A 26,465-nucleotide genomic window follows, 5' to 3' on the forward strand; every position below is an offset into this window, starting at 1 on the left:
CCCTCTGCTCCCTCATCTGCGAGGTGTCTGAATACCAACTGAGGAACATCACTCACCCTTTGACTGACATACTTGTTTAACACATAGCTGTTGTCCTCTCCCTGGGGCTGCACATGTGCAAGTTCCTGCCTTTGTACCCAGGGGTCTTCCCTTCCACTTCTGCATTACAATCTTAAGTCTAGAATGAAAGATTTGTGGTCAGTCCCACCAGACAGACCATCCTCTAGCATAGACAGTGCTCGAGTTGGAATTGGGGGACCTGGTTACTGGAGGTGAATTAGCATCCATGTAGACTGAAAAGTTGACATTCATTCCTAAACTGGGGAAGCAAAAACTCATCAGCAGTGTCCTCAAGAGGTCAGTGTCTGTTTTAGCTACCATTTATGGCAACCCCCAGGGAATACATATTGTCGAAATGACCAGTGCAGATTGGCATCAGTAGAAGTCAAAGATTCCCTTGACCAGCATGCTGCCTGTGTAGGAACAAAGTTACCTGCACTGACGTGTGATTTGGCTGAAGAAGAGCTGGGTGAACTCAGATGCATGGCCTAGTCTGGGTTTTACCACATAAGGCTGACTTCCCCTCTTGTTGCATAGAAATAAAATCCCTTAATTACTGCCACAATAGTTGGAATGGGTAGAAGATATGCTTGAGCCTGCTCAGAGAAGAGCACTGTCAGACCTCACAAGTTGACTAGCAAGGACAAAAGTCTCCTCTATATTGAGAGTACAGTCTCAACAGCTGTTCTGGAAGTTCCTGAATGCTTTCATTGTTACAGATTGTGTAGAAATTTAACTCTGTATCCCTTGCTTCTTGATGCTTTGATACAGATGGATTTTTGTACAGCTTTACAGATATGAATGCTTTCATCTCTGTCTTTAGATCTCTTTGTCAGCTACAGAATACTGCATGCCAAAAAGCCTGATAAAAATTGGGCTCTTTCCTTTCTCTTCAGAATGTACTTTTTTAAGCACAATGTCTCTGAATTTATAAGCCCCACCCAACTGACCATGTGGATTATTTTTTCTTTCTTATAGACAAGGCTTAGTTAATTCAAGTTCACAGAAATGTCCAACTACCACGGAAAAGTTGGGTTTATTGGAGGGCACAACATTCCCAGGCATGGTAATATTAGTAATACTCTTTTTTGGACAGTGTATTTTTAAAGCTTATTTTTTATTAGCTATCCTGCATTTGAGTCTACAAGAGCAAACTTCATCCTTAGTCATAAATAGCCCGGAAGGGCTTGTACCATGTTTGGGAGGAGCCTTCTGGCACAACGCTGTAAATGGGAGGAATAAATCTGTCTCTCGCTGTTTCCCCCTAGCAATCCCTGGCATAGGAGGCAGGCAGGAAAAAAGGATATGTATGTATGTATAGGATACGTATAACCCTAACAGGCTTAAAATCCTGTCTCAAAAAACTCTGACTCAAAAGGACAGCCTGGGAAGGAAGCAGAGTTTTAGGCAGTCCCTCACCAAGGTTTGTCTGAAATTACACCAGGACCCTTTCCAGCCAGTGGAGCAGCCTGAGATTAGAAGGAGGCACAAAGGATGCTTAAAGCACTCTTAGTCCTCTTCTGCAGGATTTCCAGGTACTGTGTTGTGCTTCCAAGTCTTTCTGATAAAACCTTACTGCGTTTTACTTTGCGATAAGAGTAGTCAAGGAGACTTGGCCTGTGCCACTGTAGTTGAAAGCACGTTATATCCCTCTCTACTCTTCCCTTCAACCATCTGCTAATCATAAAGGTAGTGAAGCTCAGATAATTAAAGAAGTGTTTATTCCTGCAATGCTATGTAAATGGTAGATAAAATTGAAACGTTACTTTAGTGAATATGTAACTGAAAGTATTCCTATTAGTAACTGTTCCTTCAGAATAACTTGGTAGTGCAATGATTTCCTGTGTTACACAAGCTATAGGACTTGCACAAATCATCCATGGCAGGGGGCCCTGGAGAAGAGGTTTTGTGATAGGAAAGGAGAAAAAGAAATAAGATAAGTAATCGAAAGAAGTCTACTTCAATGATGCGATGTTAACCCGCGTCAGTTGAGATGCTGCTTGTGTAGTCTAGTGCTGTCAAGAGGAAATCAAATCACAAATAATAGATCAATGTAACATGAATCATAGAATCACAGAATCATTTCGGTTGGAAAAGACCTTCGAGATCATCGAGTCCAACCGTTAACCATGCCCCCTAAACCATGCCCTGGGGTACCCTGTCCACTCGCTTTTTGAATACCTCCAGGGATGGTGACTCAACCACTTCCCTGGGCAGCCTATTCCAATGTCCGACAACCCTGTCAGTAAAAAAATTTTTCCTAATATCTAACCTAAATCTCCCTTGCCTCAACTTGAGGCCATTTCCTCTTGTCCTATCTCCAGCCACCTGACAGAAGAGACCAACACCCACCTCATTACAACCCCCTTTCAGGTAGTTGTAGAGAGCGATAAGGTCTCCCCTCAGCCTCCTCTTTTCTAGACTGAACAACCCTAGATCCCTCAGCCGCTCCTCATAAGACTTGTGCTCAAGGCCCCTCACCAACTTGGTTGCCCTCCTCTGGACACGCTCCAGCAACTCAATGTCTTTCCTGTAGTGAGGGGCCCAAAACTGAACACAGTACTCGAGGTGCGGCCTCACCAGTGCTGAGTTCAGGGGAACAACCACCTCCCTGTTCCTGCTGGCCACACTGTTTCTGATACAGGCTAGGATGCGATTGGCCTTCTTGCCCACCTGGGCACACTGCTGGCTCATATTCAGCCGGCTGTCAACCAGCACCCCCAGGTCTTTCTCTGCTGGGCAGCTTTCCAGCCACTCTTCCCCAAGCCTGTAACGCTGCATTGGGTTGCTGTGACCGAAGTGCAGGACCTGGCACTTGGCCTTGTTGAACTTCATACGATTGGCCTCAGCCCATCGATCCAGCCTGTCCGGATCTCTCTGTAGAGCCTCCCTACCCTCAAGCAGATCGACCCTGCCTCCCAACTTGGTGTCGTCTGCAAACTTGCTGAGGGTGCACTCAATCCCCTCATCCAAATCATCAATAAAGATATTAAACAGAACAGGGCCCAACACCGAGCCCTGGGGAACATGGTCCCATAGAATGTCACATGACCAGAAAGCAAGGGGTGCAATTCAGCTTGCCACAAATATATTTAATTTTGGTGACAAACGCAGCTTACTAAATCTGTGTCTTGATCTTTCAGAGAAGTCTTCCCTACTTCATTTTTCTACGGTGATTCTGTGGAAGCATCCAACTTTGTTCAGTTGGAAAACCACGAATGCCTTTTCCAGTCTCTCAACTTCACGCTGCAGGTAAAACTGATCCTTATTTTGACTGCTTTCCTGCTTGACAGCACTTTCTGGTTTTCTATCTCTTTTATTCTGAGTGTGGTATGGGCTTTGGCGCATGTTTCTGAATCACAGTACGCTGTGCAATGCATTCTTGATTGGATGCCATATTTACAGCATGCAGGGATAGTATATATTTCCTTATCTGAATATATTATAACAAGAATTGCAAATAGGACATCTCACTTCCATAGGAATGAAACTGCTACCATTTATTTCTCTTTTACCTTTCATCACATGCTAAGTAAAGAGCTCTAGTTACCCAAGTGCCACATCGTGGATGCAGTCACAAGTTCAAAAGGGAGGAGTAATTCTTTTCAGTGGCATGGTCATTGAGCAGAGGAGTGGCAGCCTTTATCCATGAGAACAAACACATACCCGTGCAAGGGATTCAGACTTGCTAAATGCCCTGGTATGAAAAAGTTTATAGCACTAATGATAAGAGTACAGTACAGGGAAGAGAGTGTGACACTAAAAAGACAGGTGTGAGAAGGTTTCATTAAATGTCTCATAGATCTCAGTATTATTCAAATATTATCTATAGATTACACTTCACATGGCAGTTAGATGGGTTCCTGATGTGGCAAAATAGATGGATGATTTATTATAAAAGACTTTTGTGATGTGGCCAAAATGAATTTGTCTCGCTACCATGACTCTATCTATTGCAAGCACTTCAAATCCTTTCTGACCGCTAGATGGAACTAGGGAATGATAAATCATGCAGTGGTGGGGGAATCATTTATTGTGAAAAATGGTCTTTTGCCTTTTTTCCCCCTTTCTGTTCTCCTAGGCATGGATGCCACTCAGCTCATAATGAATAACACATGTCTGCCTCCGTGGACAGACTGTGGTCCAGAGCAATTAAGCCCCCACTGTCATGCAGTGCCCTTAGCTATTTACCGAAAAGGAGTGAAAGCAGGATTTCAGGACATTAAAGCTTTTGTGAACAAGGCTATTAATTCTTGTGATTCTGATTTTGTTCTTGAGGGTTTATAGGTCTTCCCCTCCCTCCCCCTCATAGCCAGTTATTGGTTAAAAACAGATAAAAAACACATGTACTGATGCTTTAACTAGATGCATATTTTCAATAAAACAAAGTGATAACATATAAGGGAGAGAGAATCTCTATATTGGCAGAGCCACCATTTGTCCTGCCCCATCCTCTTGTATCAGGCACACCCTTACAAGTTGCAACATTAATGATTTTTTTTCCATATAGAAGTAGAAAATTATACTGTAGCAAGTCACAGATCTGCTCTCCAGTAAAGTGGTAAACCTCATAACTGTGTATGTCAGAGAGAAAGGGTAGAGTTTCATAATGGGCAAAGCATGGTTTGTATCACTGCTTAATTGTTTTTAATGATTTGCCTGCCATTTATTGAACTTCTCCAGCAGAGAGAAGTAGTAGTTTCTTCACCAAGAAAAAGAGATGATTTACAAAAATATGGGGCTTCATAGCAGTTTTTATATGTGAAAATTTATACCAGGTCCAGTGTTAATAAGGAAACAGATCTATGCATGATTTTGGGAAGGTAACATGATGTACAATGAAAATGTCTTTTCTGCATTAACTCTTATATCTGATCTCAGTGAGATAATCAAGTTTTTTTAAATGTCTAACGTGCAACATTGTGTGAGTATTTCACGCAGCGTTTATCATGCTCCATTGTAGTAGGATTTCTTCCCCTGTCTGGAGCCTCAGGGTTTTTGTAAGGATTTGGCATTGTGAACCGATTCCCTTTATCAGTCAGGCATTTCTTCAAATTTAAACAGTGTTTGAAGAATTAAAACCTGTTGGTTTTAATATTTGTACTTTACATAATTAACAACTGATTGCTACATCTTTTGACAGACTGAGTGCGGATAAATATTCTAATGGGCTTAATGTTTTTACTGTATGCACTTATATATGTGTTCTTAGAAACAACCAGGAAATATTTTTCCTAATAAAAAAATGTAGATACACATGAAAACTTATTTTCATTGAAATTTTTCCATGGATTGTTTCTTTTCAGCGAAAACCTACAAATTTTTGATTTTTCACTGGATACGCTTCAGTGGTGGACTAGAAATTCTTTGAGTTTTTGTTGAAAATTTGGGGGGGGTGTGATAGAAAGCCAATGTTTGCCACTAAGAGTTTCATTTAATTGGAAACCCCAGAACTTGAATGGAAGTTGTTCACATGCATTTCCTGGCAACTCACTCAGCAAACCCGCAGTCCGGTAGTCACAATCATCATTACATTGGCTTCTGCTCCATAAGGAAAACATATGCAGAATATAATGCAGTGGTTACCAGATGGAAATGAGAATGTTAACTGAGACAGCAATATTTCTTAGAGTCTTCCGGATGGTATTACCAAAACACTCAAAAAGTACTAACAGTGTCTCTGTATATAAGGTAGTAGTCTCATGCTATTTGTATTGATGACTGGCAATTATCCTGCAAAACTGCTTCTCACTTGATATACGAGCTGTGCCTAAAGACTGTTAGATAAGCTAAACCTTTGACTTCATCCTGATACTTACAGAAGAAGTCTTAGTCTGAAGATATTGAAAAGCTTGCATAGTATTGGAATTTTTTTTCAGATTTACCTATACTCCCAGCTCTGGTTCTACAGTAGTTTCCCATTTATGAGCAGTCATATATGTAATTTTATTTTTATTTATTTTTTATACATTTATATTCATCTTTGTCGTATAGGTTTACAATGCTGGACCAAGCAGTCTCCCTGGAGCTTTTGTTGACATTTCATTTCCAAACCGCCTCTCTGCCACTGGAGCCGAAATATTTCACCTTCAGCAAATGATGGTGAGTACGTTATGATGTGTTCTGAGCCCAGAGAGGCACTGAGAGCTATTGATGACTGAAACAAAAGAAGTCCAGCAGAACTAGATGAATCAGTTGCTTTTTTAAATAATAAAAGGTCCTTTGTATCTGTGGCCAGATCATTATAAGTAGCTGAGCCCCTCCAGCTGTTGACTGCTGTCCTTCACCTAGGGCCAGCAGCTGGTTGTGTGTTCCTGGTTTCCTACAATGCAGTGTGAAACTAGGTCAGGCTAATCCTGAAGGAAATGTCAAGAACACTTCCCTGAGTCACACCTCCAAAGAGGATTGAGTCTTAATCAGTGCTCCCTGATTAAATGGTGTATGTAATATCAGCAGGATGTGTTACCAAGCTGACTCACATTCCCTGTTTTTTTCTGTGGTTATCTGCAAAAATGCTAGCTAGGTCTGAATACATTATCAATATCTATTATTCTATAGATATTTTCTTATAATTTGCTCTTTTTGAGTGTTTTTTTAACAAATGTAAGTAACAGAGAAATTTACTCTTCCAACGCAATGTTTTTCAAAAGATGATTTTGTGTCAACTACAAAGAAAATCCAAATGAATTGTGGTAAAGGAGACACATTCTTAGATTTCATTTCTAATATTTAATCTTTACTTTCAAAGCTTTTGTTAAACCACTAAAATACCATCATTTATACTGTGGTGGCCAAGAGAGGGAAACCTCAGTACTGAGGTAAATTTATTGCTGAAATTTGGAGTAATCTGTCTTTGTGAGATGGAACCAGCTCTTTGGGCTACTTGAAAAGAAGTATACTTTCTTTCTTGTTAGCTACTTTTCTAGGCTTTTGGCTGAAAAGTATTACCATCCCTCATACGCGGGTAATGGTGTCACTGAATCTGTGTAAATATAGATGCAATAAGACCTTTCTAAGCAGGTTTCCAAGATTTGTGCTGTTGAAAGGTATGAGATAAATATATATATGTCTTATAGATGGGCACTAAAGACAGAATCACTGAGAAACAGATTTGGGATGTTGTATGAGGCACCAGTATTGTATAGACTGAGTCAATTCTCCAACGAGACTGAATTAATTCTCCAGCCTATGTCTCATTTTCCATGGCCTCATGTTTTAATGTTTTATTTAGTCCATCCTTACATGCAGAAGATCACCTTCCCTTCGAGACATTGCCTGTTAAAGGATCATGACCCATTTCCTTGTCCCTTCCCTGGTCTCTGTGTGCTGTGGGAGAGGGTGTGCGTCTGTGTTCGCAGCAGCAGCAGAGAGGTGGGAGTCTCCTTAAGAGATTTTGTCTGCCCAGATGTTGGTGTCTCCTCCAAAGTCAGTCATCCTATGTATTCCTATATGGCCAAGAGAGAGGAATAGAAAACTCAGCCCATCTAACTTAGGGTGCGATGAATTCATTCTAGGCATTGCTTGTTTCTCTGTGTTGACTATTCCAGAAGTCTGGGCAAATTGTCTTAGACAAGACACCTGGTTTGCATGCTTGAATTAGTGGAGGTGTACACTACCTACCAAGTGGGCAAGGGCTAATTTCCAGGCATAGTTTGTCATCATTTCTACACAAGACCCTAAGTTACACTGACAAGGATGCGATGGGCTATGTGGTTTTGAATAGCTGTTAGAAAAACAAGGCAAAAACCTTAAACCTTGCACTTCACTTGTTTTTCATTGCTGTTGTACCTCTGATGGCTTACTTAAAGGAAGTCCAGCTGGGTAGTGTGGTCTTGGGCACTGTGCTAATAAATACTTGCAGGGTTTGTATCCTTTTTCCCCAACAATAGGTTGCATTTCCCCCCACATTATTTGACATCTTTCTTCTATTTTGCAGTTTGTCTTTGTAAAAATTTCAAACTGCTGTTGTGAGACCTATTTGCATTGCAGGCTGGAGAGTGGTAGTAGGCAAGTATGGTTTTATGAGGGATGTCTGCATGATACACTGGCATACTCTGGGTATCATTCCAACCACTGGTTTTTGGGTATATGGTCAGCAGGAGTCTAATACATGACTTTTTGAACACCTCTGACATGTTAATAGATGTTATCCAAGCAAATCCTGTCTAGGATAGTGGTTATCCCTGCTTTACAGATAAATAATTGAAACACCAAATGGTTTGCCTGAGGTCACACAGGAAATTTGTGTCAGAGCCAGGCACTGAACCCATGTCTCCCAAGTCTTACTATTGTAAGAGGAAAAGCATCCTCCTCTCTTTCCTCCTGCCCCTCTCCCACTGAGTTTTTATTGACTGAAAAGGGAACTAAAATCATGGAGCTTTTCATCTTTTCACAGACCAAATATACTTAAACAAACAAACAAACAAAACCTAAAAGCAGCAGATTGGAATGGACTTTGGAAAACGGGTTAGAACAGCTGCTTTTCAAGAGCATTTTTGTGAGCATAGTCATTAAATATTTCCAGCTTTTGCTTATTTTGAGCTTCCCAGAATCTAGACTGTGGTAAAGGTGATAGTATCCTTTCAGGCAGTGCAGGTGTTTCTGTAATTATACCTTCATACCTATAATCCAGCCATTCTAGGTGTCAGCATTGCTGGACCTTTCAGAATAGCTGTCATTAATACAGAGGATTAGGAATTGTCATTTATCTGTAACTGAAACTGTTGATACAGCATTTGGGATTTGATTACATCATGGTTTTGTTTTTTTAAAGCCAATAATTCTTTTGCCATTTCTCTGATATACAATGCAGCAGTGAAATTTATGGGTGAAAATGCATAGTAAAAGCGCTAGAGTTTGTGTCTGTATACCACACAGGATAGTGCCAGGAGCTAATTCCTTCATATTGACTGATTTAGTCTTTCAGGCACAAAAAATAATAAAAGGAAGAGAGTCACATATGGCCCACTGGAACGGTCTGTATCTCTGGGAGGTGTTAATAGGAATTATTATCTTGCTGCTCTTAGAGGAAATGACAGCCCTCATGCTTCCTCTGTTCCTGTTGCTCTAAGCTTTTGGCTTTATTGCAGAAACTGCTTTAAGATTTTCTTCCAGAGAAATTCAGGTCACAGAGATGTTTTGACATTTGGAGTTCTGCCTTAGAGATGTTCAGACACTCTTCAAGGGGTCTTGGGAGTTTCTGCAGCACTTCCCCCAGCAAAACCCCCAATATATAAACGAAACAAGTCAACAGTAAAAGCCAGAAGTAAAAGAAAATGGATAATCGAAATAAAACTAGAAAAAAAAAAGTGAACTCCCTCCCTATCAGAAACTTTAAACCAAAAGGAAATGCTAGAAATTTTAAAAGTTATTTTAACCAGGGAATTTCACCATTGACATTGATTTTACATAGTAGATACTCAAATTCTGCAGTCGTAAATGATATTTTGGAAGCAGATAAGACAAATTAGTACTTGTTTGGTTTTATGTATTTTTATATTTGCTTTCTTGCAGAGGCTTCAAGCCAGATTAAAAACATAATAAATTAAATACCTCAGCTTGTTGGTAAAAGTGTTGTGATAGGAACAGTATAGGTGATGACATAGAAGAGCTTCACCCAAACAGAGTACAGTAGAGTTAGTGTTAACAGAAATGTGTATTCTCCACTCTTCAAGCCATTGATTATATATTCTTCCACAAAGGAAAACAGTGCTCATTATACTTGTGTGTCTTTTGGTTTTGAACTGAAAGATTAGTAATTTCCTTTGGGTATCCAGTAATTTGGAGGGCAAGGGAAGCGCTACTTGAGTTGCCAGCCAAGGAGCTGCTTTCCGGGGCATCCAAAAAGATTTTCACAATGGGAGTTCCTACCAAATTAACCAGGGTATTTCCTGAAGCTGTTGATAAATTAGCAATGTGTCCAGGATTACTCTGATGCTGGCTTTATGGAACTGGATCAGATTGTTACCTTCCTATTTATTTTATTTCCAGCAAAGGTAAACACAGTTATGAGGAACGAGGGGCTAACAGTTGGAAACCGAGTTTGTCTGTTTGAACTGGAAGCCAACTGCAGTGCAAGCAGATGATCCTCACCCCTCCTCTGGAGGGACTGAGCTCTGCAGGGCTGCCAAGTTGTTTAGACTCCAGTCAGACAATTGTCACCAGAATCAAAGATGCACGGTGTTAACCCAGAGCAAGTACCATGTGCACTTGTGGGCTTTTAGAAGGAGCTATTGCTTCTTCTATTGCATGCATTGTGCAGGCCAGCAAGCACTGGTGTTTTTTAAGAGTCTGATTAGGCGAATTAATACTGAGGATATAAAGAACTGTGTTGTTATCATCAGTGGGATAAGAATCTTGTTGGAAAGTGAGATGCACATCTTGCAAGACAGTCTCTTCAAAGAATTTGCAGTCTAGGCGATGAAATAAAAGGGAATTCGGAGGAAGGAGGGAGAAGTAAGGAAATACTGTCCTCAATTTTCTGATGAGAAACTCCCTCCTCGCATGTAACTTTTGAAATCTAAGCATAGTAATTACTGTTTTAGTAATTACTAGTAATAGAATATTTTTAAATTACTATGTTCTCTTACTCTAGTAATTAATGGAGAGAGGGAGGCATAGAAGCAACTCTGGAGAAGCACTTGCCAGTCTCCACTGACAATACAAAAGCCACCTAGTCTCCCTGAGTTTCCCTAGGTGTCTAAGCTTAGACTTTGAGAATTATCTCCAGAGAGTGAAAAATGGGTTAAATCTCAGTCTTGTGAGTCCTGCTCCCAATAACCTTGAGTGTGCCAGTTAGTTCAAGCCCCTAGTTCCTGGTCCAGCGTTCCCATCACTTTTTGGTTAGGAAGCAAGATAAAAAGTCCTTTTGTTGGAAGGACAAACAGAAGTCCTCCAGTTGTCCTGTTACGCTTGGCGCATTCACTTCACACTTCTCCTTTCTTCTGTCTGAGTGAGTGAGACCTGGATTGTGCCTTTATGAAAGCTGGGTATCATTAAGATTTTAAAAACTAAGGAAAAGCTGAATTGGAAATGAATTAACAGCATGGAGGAGTTGAAGAGAATTCCTTTTCCAAGTTGCCTTTTAAGTTAATGGCTGCCTGAGCATGAGACTGTAGAAAAGCTTGTCATGTTCAATAAGGAAAACTGTTGAAATAAACATTTTTCTCTTCCTGTGAAGGTTGAAACAGAAAAAGTAAAATGGAGTCAGTCCCCGAGCCACAAGTCTTTCTGGCTGATGACAGGTTACATTTTTAAGGCCAGTTTTGTGTAGCACTCATGTCATTTTTCTTCCTGACATTTGCACAGTAATGTCTGTAAGGAGCAGGAAGACGTTAAGAGGAAGAGTTAAAGCTTGCTGTCTTGCCCCATGGAAGGTCCTAGGCTGCTTGAGGGTTTTTTTCACTTGTATAATGGAAGAGGAATCTTTGCAATTTTAAAACCTTAAATGTAATTTCTGCTTATTATCTGTAGGTTGTTATCCTCCAGAATAAGAATAAGATGCTTTGGCTACTGCACTGCTAATGTTTAAAACTGTAAGCAAAGGAGGACTGTCAAAGCTCTCTAAAGTGCTGGTAGTGCGTGAGTGCTCCTTGAAGCATATGTTAAGATGGTTGGCTTACTATTGCATACTCCACGTACAGAGGCAAACCTGTATATCGTTATCATTATGTAGAAAACTCTTTGTTTGTTGGTAGCTAGTTTAAAATTGTTTCGTTTCTGTCTTTTGAAGTTTCAGGTCTTGGCTCTGAAAACATATATACACAGTCCCAGCATGTGAAGATATAAATGTTTGCTGATAGTACTTGATGTAGCAAAATTTTTCTCCAGCAACGATTTATGCTGCTGCTGGTTGCCACCATTGATAGAAGCATTGTATAGGAACATTTTGGACTTACAGCAAGATTTATTTTAGCCCTTTGTACTAGTCATCCCCCCTGTAGTCTCTTCATTTCAGTGATTGTTACACACATGCTGACACATGCTTATTTTGGCACCATATTTAAAGGCATAGCTAGATTGCTGGAGGAAATTATTCATTCCAGGGAGTGTATTGTACAGAAAGTTGCTGACCTTCCTGCCTCTTTCACTTTAATTGCTTCTTTAAATGGCTGTTCCAAAACATTTTGCTTAGGCAGTTGGAGGTGTTCTTCCCACCCCCAGTCTAGAGCATCTCTGTGATGGCAACTGAATCTGGCTTTGTGTGGAAGCCCTGTCACTTGCAGGGGAAACTGGTGCATCTGTCTGGTCCCGGGATGGCCATGAGGGGAGTCAGGATCGTACACCATGGTCCAGCATGGCACAGTCGCCTCTAGACCTGGGAAGCAGGATCCCAAAGCAGAAAGATCCCAGAGCTCAGAAAGAGCTCTCATAAACTTCTTCCTAACATCAGCATGATAAACTGAAGCTCTTTCAGTGAAGAGGAACTTAGCTGTCATTTAAGTTTTCATTGTTATACAGGAAAGGCTGCCTGGCCATAAAATTAAGTTCTTTCCTGAGTTGGGACCTTAAAATAAATCCGAAGTGGAAAAAAAATCATGGCATTTTTGCTTTACAGGAGCCATCTGAATCACTATACAAAAGCTGTGCCTTGGTTAGAGTTCACTTCATTTACAGTGTTTCAAAATAATCTTTTCATGCATTGCTGAATATTGCCTTGAGGATAAAGCAAAACTTAACATGGCAGAAAGTTTTCTTTGACTTCCTAGTTTGGATTTTCAGGTGAAACCGGATTTGAACAACTCCTCTGACTTTTCTATTTGTTTTGACCAAATCTAGCAATGAGAGTGCTGTAGTATTTGCATAAGCAGTGAATTTTTTTGAAAATGCTAAAGAGAATGTTCATGGAAAATACATTTTGAATGTAGAAAAGTGATTTTCTAATCTTTCAAGAAAGACTAGTACTATAAAAATCAAGGCCATCGAAACATGGAAAAAATGCACTGTGACCTATGTATTAAATCAGACCATGGCAACACTTGACCTGTTCACTTGTGGCCTGCTAACAATTAGCTTCTAAACTAAAGAAGTGAAGTTTGTTAAATTACTTAGTTATTGAAATTTTCCAACACTCTCTCCCCCCAGAATTCATGACCTGTCAATATGATGTGGCAGTCTGATTAATATTTTGGGTCAACTGAAAACGTTGCTACTTTGTGAACTGCCCATAGTTCCTGTTTTCTTGGCTAAATATGTGAAATTTCAATTTTGAAAAAGATAGTTCATTTGCCTTTTTATAAAAGTGAATTTCAGATAAAGAAAGAAGTCTTATGAAGTGAATTGGGTATACACATAAGCTCTTATCAGATTCATGAAGGAAGCAGGAGGTTTGGTAGATACCACAGTAATCAGGAGTTTTGCTGAGATATGGAAAAAACCATAAAGTAGACTTTTTTGTAAGCTTCCCAACCAGAGAAGGAAGCTCCTCCTGGTGAAGGAACTACTGAATGAGAAAAGAAGAGAGTCTATAAATGATTTTTTTTATTTTTTATTTTATTTCTTTTTGAAGGAGTGTAAGAATTGCATCCTTTCACCATTTTCCCATTGGTGAAGCTGTTCCTGCCAAAAAACAATGAAGAAGGAAATTCAGGAAAGAGCTGATTGATTAATTCTTTCAACATACACGCCTCTTTTAAATTCTGATTCATAAACTAGCCTTTTTCTTCTATAAATAACATACAGGATTTGTGGTTTAAATGTAAATCTGGTAAACCAAGAAAGGAAGAGTATAAACTCTAGCTCCCATTTGATGGAAGAAGGGTTTAACCCCCTGTTCCTGTATCAGAGTGGAAATAAGCATCTTCTGTTGGATTTCTCTCCTGACTTTGAAAGTACATCACTCCAGTCTTGTGCAAGGTACCAGACAGTATCAAAAATATCAATAAACAATTCCTTGGGGGAATGAGAAGTCTGAGGATGTCCTGGAAACAAAGGACATCTTCTGCCTAACTTAAAATATGCCACCACCACACTGCACTCGGGAGGGTTTTTTTAATGAGGATGACTCATTTAATCTTCAAGTGTCTACAATAGGTCAGCAAAATCATCCTCTTGGAGGTCCTACCTTCTCTCCACTGCCTCTAAAGAGAGCTTAGATCTTAGAGCTGATCTTAGATACCTTTCTGATCCATTCAAATATCTGCTTTAGTGAAACGTCCCACCCAAATTGTTTGAGCCCTACAGGGAATGTATTTATCTGCACAGTCTTCAGAACTTTTCATTCTAACATCAACACAGCCCATGAGGAAAGTCTAACAGTTAAAGAAAAAACATGGGCTTACTTGTGTTTTATGTACCATAGAAAAGGCTGTAGAAGGGGATGTGCTGGAGACAGGTAGAACCTAGCTGAAGGACCGTTGAACTCCAAGTGATCTCAGCAGCTTTTTAAATAGCGACGTACCTTGAGATCTAATGGCCACCTCATGTGTTGATTAAGCATTTCATGGTTCTTCATAGGGAGAGGAAATGTACCTGTCTGTGACTCTGTCTTGGATTTCAAATGTTAATGGCTGATATATAAGGAGCACATGAATGTTAGAGGTGAACTGGTTTCCATGTAAGGTGGCGTTCGTTCATTCTGAGGCCTGAACCTTCTGTGAACCTCGCAGTTAAATCATAGGAGTGGTCAGTCTTTTTTCTCAATGTGTACATGTGGCAGTGCTCTCTGTCTAGGGCAGAAGCTGCTGTCTTGTAAGTCAGGAACTTTAAATCAGAAGACCTTCACTTTTCTTACTAAACTGGGTAGGCAGCACTAGTTCTTGAGGGTAGTACTTCTGGGGATTGCTGCTAAGTACGTGCAAAGTGGTTGCAGGGCTGGTAGACCAGGCAAATGTTGCAGGATTATGCTGATCAAACCTGGTTAACAGGTTATTTGATTAAACTGTAGGGATAAGTGCATCAGAAAAACATCTACAGGCATTGCAATCAGGTTAGCATAGATTTATGCCAAATATGCATCTGGTGTTCTCCTTTCGGCAGAAGCCAGAGCTATGGTGGAGTTCTTCTCTATGTTGATTTAATGCTTCAACATCTCCACTTTGCTGTTTAAATCTTGCATCTCCTCATGGCCATGTAAGTTTACCTATTGGATCTATGGAGTACTGGTTTTCCTTACCAGCATTGGCCTTCCTTTGATACTTTTTTCCTGTTAGAACTTTCCTTTTCTATACCGGAAAGTTGGCTTACTGAAGCTTTTCAGCACAACATAAGAGAGTGATTTCTTGAAAGAGGCATGGTGCCCCTTGATGTTATGCTTGCTGGTCAGTAGTAGGTCTACAGTTGGTTTTGCAATGCAAGCACAGCTGGCTTTTCAGCACTACGGTAACTAATAACTGGTTTTAGTCGAAAACTTTCAGGGTTTGAGTAAAATGGGTTAATTTTTTAAATTCTTTTCTGTTGTTTCAGTGGCTCTTAAATTTATTGCCAGAATCAACAAAACTGCTCTGATTCAAACATGTTTCATTATCTGTGAATATTAAACATTTTTGGCATATGGACCAAGTACTCAGATAACGTATTTACATAACTTACTTGTCTACTGTTGGAAGTCTGACCTTGTCTGGAATTTCTTGTCCGTACTCTTTTTTTCTCAGTGTGACATGTTAGATTAACCATGCCTATCAATTCACCTACTGAAGGGTGAATCAATGTCTTTGAATCAGGACACACGTATACGTTTTTTCCCTAATATTAGGATGAATGTGTTATGGTTAGCAACAAAGACAAACAAAAGTGCATCTGTTATTTATTATCCAGTTTGCAAACTTGAACCACTCGTTAGGCATGCATACATAAATAAAACAATTAAAAAAAACTCATAAGAAAGGAGAAATATGTAAAAACTATCTGCCAGCAATTTTAGGAAGCCTACGGCCAAACTGTGCCTTGGAGCCAGCATACCCCAGGTCTGATGAGAAAGGCTTCCATTTCGGAGTTGAACAATGTTAACAATTTTGTGAAACGACTGACCTGTGTTCAGACCTTGAGCGTGTTTCCTGCAGCTAAAATTGCTGTTCCAAATACCTTGTGTCTCATGACGTTTTCCCTAAGCTTGCCTCTGCGCTTTTTTCTGTGATCGGACATGGGTTTGATTCCATCACAAGCAATCACGGCTGGATTCCACCTTCACGCTTGCTTTGTGTCACCTTAATTCTGCTGGCTTACAGGCTGTCAATAATAACTGGTGATGTGATGATTTAGCTGAAGGGGGGAATCAGGCTTACTGGAAGAGCCTGGAAACGTGTAAGTTTTAGTACCATAATGAACTCTTCTGCATTAGTGGGAGTCTAATGTTGTCTATAAGGAATGAGCTGAAGATACACATTTGCTCGCTTGTTTATCTTGTAAAATGCCAATCATTAAATATGGGATTAGCCCTCGGCTTCTTATACGCAGCAATGCAGCAGGGAGATTGTAGTTAATGCTTCGTTGGAAGCAACAGCTAGTTTCCTCTTGATTTCAGTCTCATTCTTCCAAGAGACTCCTATCACATGCACGTATTTAACCCCATGCCAACTGCTAATTTCCAATTCCCTGTGCTTGGTCCTCAGCTGACCTTCCCAGCCCCCTATTTGGAAATTGTATTTCATTTCCCTCTCCCAGGTTGACATCTTGTGCAGGATACAGGGCTCTGAAAAAATGGAGGCTCTCGCCTTTGATGCATGTTAAACAGGTTGAGGTTAAGCCTAGAAGGGGCCACTGGCTTTCAGTCCACTTGCGAAGTTTATGTTACAGGCAGTATGGCCTGAAACCTTAAAATGTTTGCTAACAAAGCCCAGCAATTTCTTAAAAGCCCCAAAGGCTTGCTAGAAATTACCACGTTCTGAGAGTAGCTACAGATGAGCAGGAATGGTGTTACAAGTGCCCTGAAGGTGGGGGACAGAGCTGATAGTAGAAGGGGAATGTGCTGAGGCAGTAGGTGTATTAATTCTCCTAGAAACTCCAAACCCCCTAAACCCATCGCTGACCTGGATTAGAAATGCAAGAAGTGTTTCATTGGCAGCCTGGGGTTATCCTCTGTGTTCCCAGGGGAATGTGTGGTGATTGTCCCCCTTGCACTGGTACCACCTTGTTGGAGTGCCAAGCCCAGCCCAAGTATTCTCATAAATCCCTACATGTGCAGGGAAAGTCAGAGAAGATGATCCCTGTGTACGTAGTAAATCCAGCATGCTATTCCCATACAGCCCTATTAAATTGCTGCAGTTTTTTAGGATGTAATGTGTGGAGTGTACATGATGTTTTACATACAACTGTTTTACTCTGAAATGCCCTCCTGCCCCTTTTCCTTAAGGGTGGTGTTATCTGATATTAAAACTCATTGCTACTTTATGGGTTTGCCCTGCTCCGTAGGACTTTTCAAATATTCAGAGTCCACTAAAGTTGTCCTGTGGGAATTTCTTCCTTGTTGCAGATACAGCATTTTTAAAGCATGAAGTAATGCACATGCTTTCTCCAGTGGTTACGTCTTGTCTCTGAGAAGCTTAGTGGTTTGTGCTGACGACAAGAAGTTGGCAGAGTAACCCATTGTATAGGCTGTCCTATTTAAACATTGTCTCTCAAGCATGTTTATGGGCTCTTTAAGGGGACAAGTTCCAGTAAATTAACAAAGCTAGAGACAAATTCGTCTCTGAACATGTGGCCATTTATGGGTGAGGTAGGCAGCATAAGGGATATTCTGCCTTTCTGCATGATGACAGATTAGTAATACTATTAGCCTTTGCAAAGTTACGGTGACCTTTAGAGGCCTGTTATGCAAGGTGCCATTTACAGTCTGTGTAGTACAAATGTTCTGGCTTATATCTCTTTGTGTTTATGCATGTTGCGTGTTTATGCATGTTGCATATATATGCACACGTGTTGAATACAATAGGAGAATGCATGTATATATGTTCATGAGTCAGTAGTGATTTTCAGTCCCTTAGATTTTGGATGTCCAGCTAAAACTCTCTAAAGACGGTGATTTCTAAGTGTCACGTGTCCACCTTCTGGAAGCAGGCCTGTTAGGTGTTGAAGTGAGGCACCCAACAATAAAGTCTCACTACTGAAAATTGTAGATGGCTATTCTGGCATCCAGCGATGTTCAAGAATGCAGGTGAGATCCGAATGCAGGCTGTGCTAGCTTTAATCACTCTGATATTCCATGGGGGGAATATCAGAGTGATTTTTATTTACCTCTCTTCACCTTGGGGGTAAACAGTTTGACAAAAGTGCCTTTGAACTTGAGATAAAAACTAGAAAAAAATAATACACATGATGTGTTGATATTAGGTGTTTTGCAGTCTATGACAAGATGTTCCTAGAGAATGGGAACATCCCTACACACGGATAGCCTGGTAAAAAGAAACCGTTGTCAGTAAAAAGTTGTGTGGGAAAATTTTACTTTTGTTCTTGATGTTGGTTTGCCTCACATGAAAGTTGAAGACATTATTCAAGATGGTCAAAGCATGCTTCATTCTAATTAGAACAATGACAAATCATAATAAATTTTTCAAAATCGTTTGGGTTTCCATCAGAAAACCACTCCCTTATGAATTTTTCAGTTTAGAATTGAAAATCTGAAAATGTAATTTCTTTGCAAAAAGATGATTTTTTTTTTAATTGGAAAGGTTTTCCAGGAGTTGAAGGCTAGGATCAGTAGCTGGTAATATTTAGTTCTATGTTAGAAAAATTTTACCTGTTATCCTGAAAAAACTCATTATATATGTAGTAGTCTTGACTGTATGTGAGAGCATAGACTATTGTATATAGAGAAGAAGAAAAAGTAGAAAATAATTTAAGACCTTTGAAATTATTTTTATGCCATTTTTTCTGCAATGTGAAGCTGTTCAATGAAATCTGCTAGGTCAGATTAAATATATAGATATATCTTCTAGTTTGGAGGAATTTTGTTTGGTCAAGACTGATTGTAGCTTTTTTATTCCAGAAGGGTTTGCTTACGTAGAAATGTAACCATTCTCGTACATAAGAAACAATATGAATTCCAGGAGTCCTGCTTATAGGAGTTAATGTAATATCCACACTTGTGGGTGAAAAAATTGTAAACTTGTTCTTAGCAAGCATGCATAAGGTGTATTTTGTGCACCTTCAGGGTCATCACCCTTTGCAGAAGTTCTGCTGGACTGAAGATCAAAGTGTGCCTTAGAGTGCTTCTTTACTAGTGTCATAGTTCAGTCCAGAAGTGAGCTTTTAAAGCAAAACCCTCAACCCTCCCTATGCAGGGAGCTGTGGTTCACATCGTAAAGTGTGCAAACTGGATTCCTTTTGGGGCAAAAGAAACACAAAGGAGCACTCGAAGAGTGCACTTAACGCTCACTTGTGGCTGCAGCACATTCAGGCTACAGGACCAGAGTCAGAACAAGTTAGAAAAGTATGTAATATGGACATCAGGCGCTGAGGATGCCATGCAGTTAGCCTGGTTCACTTTTTTATTTGGCCTACATTATGTGCTAATGTAGACTTTGTCTACATCTGTCTGGGTACAGATTTTAAGTACACTTCCAGTACAGGAGGTTTAACTGTATTGCCAGTGCACCAGATCGCAGATGATTTTATGCAGGACTTAAAATGGGTAAGTACCTTCTGGAAAACAAAATGAAACAACCCTCAGCAGAAACAGGTCTGACGCAGCTCCTTGGAAGTCTCTCCTTGGGAGGCTGCAGGGCTGATCCTGCTTGGTATCTCACTCAGGACAGGGTTTTTATTTCCCAAGCTGCAGTCTTAATGCAGGATTTAAGAGAGCCTGCCTTCTGTTCCTGTTCCCCCTGCCCCAGTTTTGTTGGTTTGTTTGTGTTAGCAGTTGGACGTTGATTTTTCTTTGTGGCTTCTGTGTAGTCCTTCTATGGAGTACAAAAGCAATGCATATCTCTTTCCACATCCTCTGCACTGCTCCAAAAACTCTCTTCTGCTATTTCTGTGAGATGTGAGATCCCAGGTCCTGGGAAGATCACTTTGGGGGTAATCCTTTTCTGTTCATAGGCTGCTGAGACCACATGGAAGTTTCCAGAAAGCTCTAGTATGTCACGTACCCTGAAACTCCAAGACTTTGTCATAGAGCCTGGCTACCAACTCCATTTCAAAGATTTGCACAGTTCTTGCATCTATAAATCGTGTTTGCTCATGCAAAGCCCTTAAACTTTGCCAGAAACTTTATTCTCTGTGTACCAGATTATGGGGTTGGTCACAAGGAGAAAAACAGGTGGCTGGGGTAGCACCATGTTTGAACAAGGAGAGGGTCACACATGAGGCCAAATCCTGATTTGGATTTCAGAGATGTAGTTCAGTCTCAGCATAATGCAGGCAGGAGCTTTGTGCTAAGATTTTATTTAGCAGGTTGATTTCTTACAGCTGAATTTTTCATTGAAAACAAAGCTTAATGAAAAGTTACCATAGTTTTGTCTGACTGGTTGACTGAATCTTCCCTTTATGCATGTAAAAATTGAGGAAAATAAGAGATGGTGTGAAATATAAGTCTCCGACAGTCACCCTAACAAAACAAATAAACAAACAAACAAAAAAACCAAAACCCAACTGTGGCCTTTGGAAAGGCTGGATTTTCTTCTATCTCAGCATGATCCATCCATTTCAGAGTTTTCTTGTTACTTTTTTCCGAGTTCTGTGGCTCTGCTGTTTCTAAGAGTGCTAAAAGAAACGAGTGCTTCTCAGCTGCCTTGCATCCTTTCCTGCCTACCGGCTGTCAGCATACACTGATAGATCACAGATACACAGATGGATACAACCTAATTTCTGCCTGGTTGAATTCCCCCAAATTCTGCAGGCCAAGTAGCAGTTTCTGCCTTCTTCTGGGAAGTGGCATCTTCCTTTGGCTACTAAAACAAGCTATAGGTGACCTGATGGTCTGTTCCAGAGCAGTGCAGGTGACAGGAGGTGATCAGTCCTTGCACGTGTCCCTCCTAACACTGAATTTAGTAGCCACGTTGTGTGGGATTGCTGCACAATTGGCAGAGAGGAAAGGGTATTTCCAAGTTCAGACTTAGTCCTCTGGAGGTGCCTTTCTCTGTTTCAGCTAAAGTCTTTTAAAAAGGACAAGATGTAGCCAAGCTTCAGTTTAAGAAAAGATGATCATTTGGAGAAGAAAGGACCAGATTTATGTTGCTTCATGCCAGGTAATTCCTTTTAGTCTTGTGAGATATTTCTGCTTTAGTTTGTTCTTACATCGTATTTGTACAGGATGTAAAGCAGGACTATTTGGAGAGTACGCCAAAAGCTGGGATAGCGCAGAAGCTCCTTTCTGTATCTCTTGCATGAATCTAATGACATCTGTCCAAATGTCTGGTAATTCAAACTTTCACGAAGAAAGAGCAAGTACTGAATAGATCTTGACTCTTTGCTGTTCTTGATTTAACATAAACCTTCTGGTTGATCTGGATCTAATTCCCATGTGAAAGTTCAAAGAAAATAAATGTCAGTGGGCTTTGTGAATCTCTTACCTACAATAAATAATGAAAACTCATTCCAGGTGATCTGGACAAATGGAGAACATCATAGTCTTAATTTTCAGTTGATCCCAAGGAGACTGTAAACTGTGGGTAGCTACCTGTGCCTGTATCTGTTGGGAATGTAAGGACAGATTACGTAGACAGGTTATGAATATGTACTTCAAAGAACAGATTATGAAGAGCTTGTGGGCCAGTGAAGCAGAAAAGATGTATCTTATGAAGAGACATAGTCGTCACTTGTCTGGAAGAAGCATTTAACATCCGGATAGACCTTTGCCTTTTTTGGAAATACTTTGGTTAACTCAGCTATAAACTGTTTAATGCAGAATCAGACTCAGAGCATGCAGTAATTTCATATCTATAGCAACCATTTTTCTCCCTCTTTCAAGGATTTGTGATTTGAATAAGGTACAAGTTTTCATCTTCTCAGAGTAGAGGATGTAGGGAGGTCAACAGCAGGATGTGTAAGAACGTCGCTTGGTGGTTTGGGGGAAAATCTCCCTCTCACTCTTACAGGTTTTAAGGATGGTGGCAGGATGAATTTGCTGATACTTTGTTGTCATAGTTTGTATTAAATGCCAATAGATTTTCTTCGGTGAATATTCATAAGCTGCAAAAAGTGATAAGTGTTTTCTAGTGCGAGGTTATCTTGACTGAAGAACATTTTATCAAAGCTTGGTACGTTTCGCTTGCTTCAAGCATCTACTTCTCTGCACAAGTGAAGAAGCTAATGATACAAAAAGATTATTTTTGTACTATTTATGCTGAAGGTAAAAGAACAGTTTTAGTGTCCAGGCTTGTGCATTTACACAAAGATTTCATTTATCTCATTAGTTCTGATATAAACTGTGAAACAGCCAAGTTGGCCAAAGCACCAAATAATACAGTTACCAAAAAGGTAATACACAGGGTAACAGTATTGACTTAAAATGCTATGTGGTGATCTATATCTTTTGCTGAGATTTTTCTCCTCTGTCTCTGTCTCCAGACTTGTAGAACACAGGCACCTACATGTGAGCTAGGTTAGATACGTTCATATCATATCCAGTCAAGAGAGACAAGCATTTCCAGACTGTGGTCTGTCTGGCTTACTTTAGATAATTCTTTAGGATTATTTGACTCCTGAAGCGCTCGTTTCTCTCTTTTGACTGTTAAAGGGAGTCCAGACAGCCAGCTCAGATGTAGGTGTATTTTTATGGACAGGCTAATGCCACCTTCTTGTGTCATTTAGTTTAATTCAGAATAATAATTGTGATTTATAATTGTGCTTGCAGGTTGGTCAGGACAAAGGAAGCTGTTCTTTTCACAGAAACCCCAGCCCATGCGTTGTTCCTCAAGAGAATGAAAATATTTTCCACACAATATTTGCTTTTTTCACGAAGTCTGGCAGAAAAGTATTGGTAAGAAAGTCCACTTATGGCAAACTTGAACATACAGTGTATCTTACAAAAGATTTTGCGTGGCTTAGCATGAAGTACTCAAGCATATAGTTCATTATACAGCAACTGTTTGGTGCATGTATACTGATACTGATGTTGTGCTGTGGGGATATTTAGTGATTTTAATTATCTGATTTTTAAACAGAAATAAGAAGTTTCAGGAAGTGCAGCGGGGAGGGAGTTGCCTGACATGGCAGTGCGCACATGGTGACCAGAGCCCTCGCTCCCATGTTTTGTCAGAGGCACGGGGCAGCAGGGCCCTGCACCATGCTCGGTGCCTGACTCCCGCAGAGGACTGATGTGCAGCAGCAGCCCTGCCCCTCCCAGCCCCGAGCACTCACCTGGCTCCGTGGCTCTGTAGAGGGCTGAATTTCACCTGGCTTGCTTTCATGCAGGTTTCTGTATCTAGCTGTCTTCAGGTCTTGAAATTTCCTGCTATTTCAATGCAGGAGTGCTGTATTTTAGCAGTTTACTATGTAACTTAGTCAGCTGGTGTGTTTGCTATTACACACTGAATTTTTTCCTCCCTTGCCTAACAGCTTTTTCTGTATTTCCTGTAGGACTGTGAAAGACCAGGCAGGTCCTGCTTAATCATACGCTGCAACTTAAGCTCACTAGCCAAAGCAGAGTCCTGTGATATAAGTATCTACACGCTGCTGAATACTGAGATACTGAAGAAGGTATGTGCTTCCTTTGTAATTTGCCTTAAATGCCAATTTAAGTATGCTTATGTGCGCCAATGGACTCAAAACTTGCATTCCTTCCTCTCTTTACTACTGTGTTAAAAAAAATCATGGTGTCAAAGAAAACAGATCTATTTATCAACAGCATGTATGGAGGTGTTAATCCTAGTTCTTACCCATTACCCATTAAGACAGAAATAAATTAAGTTAGGAAATTTATACATTGAGAAACAACAAACGAGGCCCCTAATTTTATGCATGGTGTTAAGGCTAGAGACTTCTGAAAGTTAAATTGATTTCTGGAAGTTTTCATTCTGAAAAATGAAAAGTAGAGTAAGTGCATGTAAACTGTGACCAACTATCTATCATTCCTTCCATGTAAACAGAGACGTGGCAGTTTTTTGTAATTTTTTACTTCAAATTATTATTATTCAAAGAAGATACATCACGACCATATTAATGCTGAGCTTGACATTTGTGACAAGAAACAAATGGTTGCAAGTTAATTCCTGTCTTCTCTGAAGCTACTGAATGAGACAGCAAATCTTTTAAATTTCTAGTGATTTACTGCATTTTGCCCTGTTTTCCTTTACTTACAAAAATGCTGACTGTGTAATTGTGGCAAGATGCTATAAGATTATGAGGGTGTAAGATAATCAGAGGAGAAAGCTGATAACATGAGCCTACTAAAATAAACCTGTCTTTGATAGCTGCTAGATTGAAAGCATTGGAGAGAACCCTTATTAGAAAGCAGTTCCTAAAGCAATTGATAGCCCTGAGCTTTTCCAGATGAAACCAACCAATCTGCTAATGTTTGTTCATATTTGAAAACAGGAAATATAGGCAAGGCCAGAAGTTTCAGGTTTTTGTTACATGCTTACAGAAATGCTGAAATATGTAAGCAAGTAACTGAGTGCACACAAAATGTGCTTCTGTGAAACTCAGTCCTGGGAAAAGCCAGGATTCATCCTGTCTGCTGGGTCCTTTCCAAGATGACCATTAGCAACACTCCTTTAAGAGACATACAGTGCTTACACGTGTCTTTGGGTCAGTATGACCAACGTATACCATTTGCTACTTATGTCCTACCCTCCCCATGGTGAACAGCATACAAATGACTAACCTATAAGTTGAAATGGCAGCTTATTGGAATGTGCCTGTTAAAATGCACAGTGTAAAATATAGGAGAAATATATATTAATTAGGGGAGGTGTACATTGAATATTTAAGATATTTGCAGTGCACGGATTCAAATAATCAAGACGTTTTCACCTTGGGAAATACTTGAGTTTATCCCAGGTTTTGTATATTTTTTTTCTGTTCACTTGAAAAACGAATAGGAACTTTTCTTTGATGGTTAATATTGAGCCTACCTGTGTTGATTGGCAATGTTCTGTCTTTTGCTTCTGTGGTAAATGTGGGAAACATTAACAGGCCAAATACAAATGGTATGTTTAGAGTCCAACGTACCTGATTTTGTTTTGTTCTGAGATAATGTGCTCGGTTTTGTTTGTTATGAGCATAAGCTCTCTTTTTTCAAAGCAGGGTTTTAACTGGGATAGTACTTAACTCTCAGCCCAACCTCCACTAAGCATTGTCTAGATGTGTTTATTACACTGGCAAATGTTTGTTGTTTTTGTTTGGGGGTTTTTTGGTGCTTTTTTTTGCACCCTCAAATCCAATTCTTCCTCTTTTTACTTCTCAGGACAGTTCATCGGTCATCCAGTTCGTCACAAGGGCGAGGGTACGGGTGGACCCTGACCTCAGAGTTGTGGAGGTGCCCAATGGGAGCCCAGAAGAAAAACCAGTAAGTAAATAAACCTGAAGAGAAAGGTTTCCTGATGCCAGTGGGCTGGAGATCATTGAGAGCTCTACACAAACTGGAATTTGTGGCTGGGCTTGGGCTGGGCTAGCCCATGAGAGTGCCCAGACTTTGGCTAGACTAGCAGTGCTGTGAACTGTGCTTCTGTGGTTTTGCTCTCTGTGGTAACCATGCCATCACAGTGAATGATGTTATGCGGAGCAGGAGGTTCTGTGTTGTACTAGCCAAAATTGTAATACCCTTGAGGTATTTGTGCAAAAATTAGGTTTAGCTTCCTGTTCTAGGGTTAACGTCTGTTTTAATCTAATTCAGATTTTCCTTGAAAACCTAGCAGAGACTTGAAACCCCAGCAAAGTCTTTTCAGATGTGCCACTATGAAATATTTAGAAGTGTTAATGATATTTTGGGAGCTGTGAAAATGGGCAAGGAGGTCTAAACTTTCAGAGGTTTATTTAACTGTTCAATTGTGCTGAGCTGGTGGAATTCATGTATGATCTGATACTGCATTTTGTGTTGATCTGCATGAGGCTGGATTGAAAATTGAAGCGGAAATATTAAAGTTCAAGGTGAATTCACTGTATAGTTTTGGCTGTAAGTATAGTCTACTGGAGAACGAGGAGGTGATGACTTTGGTTTCCTACTACCAAGTTGCCTAATACTTACGCATGAAAATTGAACAGGGGGCCACACCCAAATTGAGCTTTCTTTTTGCCTGGTGAAATTTTAAAGTTTCATTTCTTATTTCTCTCTCACATGAGAATCAAAGGTAATCTGGACTACTTTCAATTTCTCCTCTTGCTGTGTATTTTTGGAACTTGATCTAGATCCCATCTCTCAGTTATCTTTTTATCCCCAATGACTGTCATCACCACTAGTCCATGCAACCATTCTTTCATTGACTCTGTTTCAGTGAGTGCTATTGAGGTTTGAGTGTGAGAGCATTTAGTCCAACACACTTTTGGAAGACACTGATGTCCCAAATTAAAGCACTCATTTCAGAGATACAGGA

At 40.1% G+C, this 26,465-nt stretch overlaps 1 protein-coding gene across 1 annotated transcript in view; it reads left to right on the forward strand.

Annotated features, from left to right (window-relative positions):
- Window positions 1-26,465, forward strand: part of ITGA9 (integrin subunit alpha 9) — a 235,452-nt gene that overhangs the window by 180,937 nt on the left and 28,050 nt on the right. The window contains exons 22-26 of the mRNA XM_052796650.1: window positions 3,204-3,312; window positions 6,055-6,162; window positions 22,787-22,912; window positions 23,512-23,631; window positions 25,340-25,441. Coding sequence (XP_052652610.1) covers window positions 3,204-3,312; window positions 6,055-6,162; window positions 22,787-22,912; window positions 23,512-23,631; window positions 25,340-25,441 — 565 coding nt within the window. The remainder of the gene's footprint in view (window positions 1-3,203; window positions 3,313-6,054; window positions 6,163-22,786; window positions 22,913-23,511; window positions 23,632-25,339; window positions 25,442-26,465) is intronic.

The sequence above is a fragment of the Harpia harpyja genome, chromosome 1, assembly GCF_026419915.1.
Source record: "Harpia harpyja isolate bHarHar1 chromosome 1, bHarHar1 primary haplotype, whole genome shotgun sequence".
NCBI classification, from domain to species: Eukaryota; Metazoa; Chordata; class Aves; order Accipitriformes; family Accipitridae; genus Harpia; species Harpia harpyja.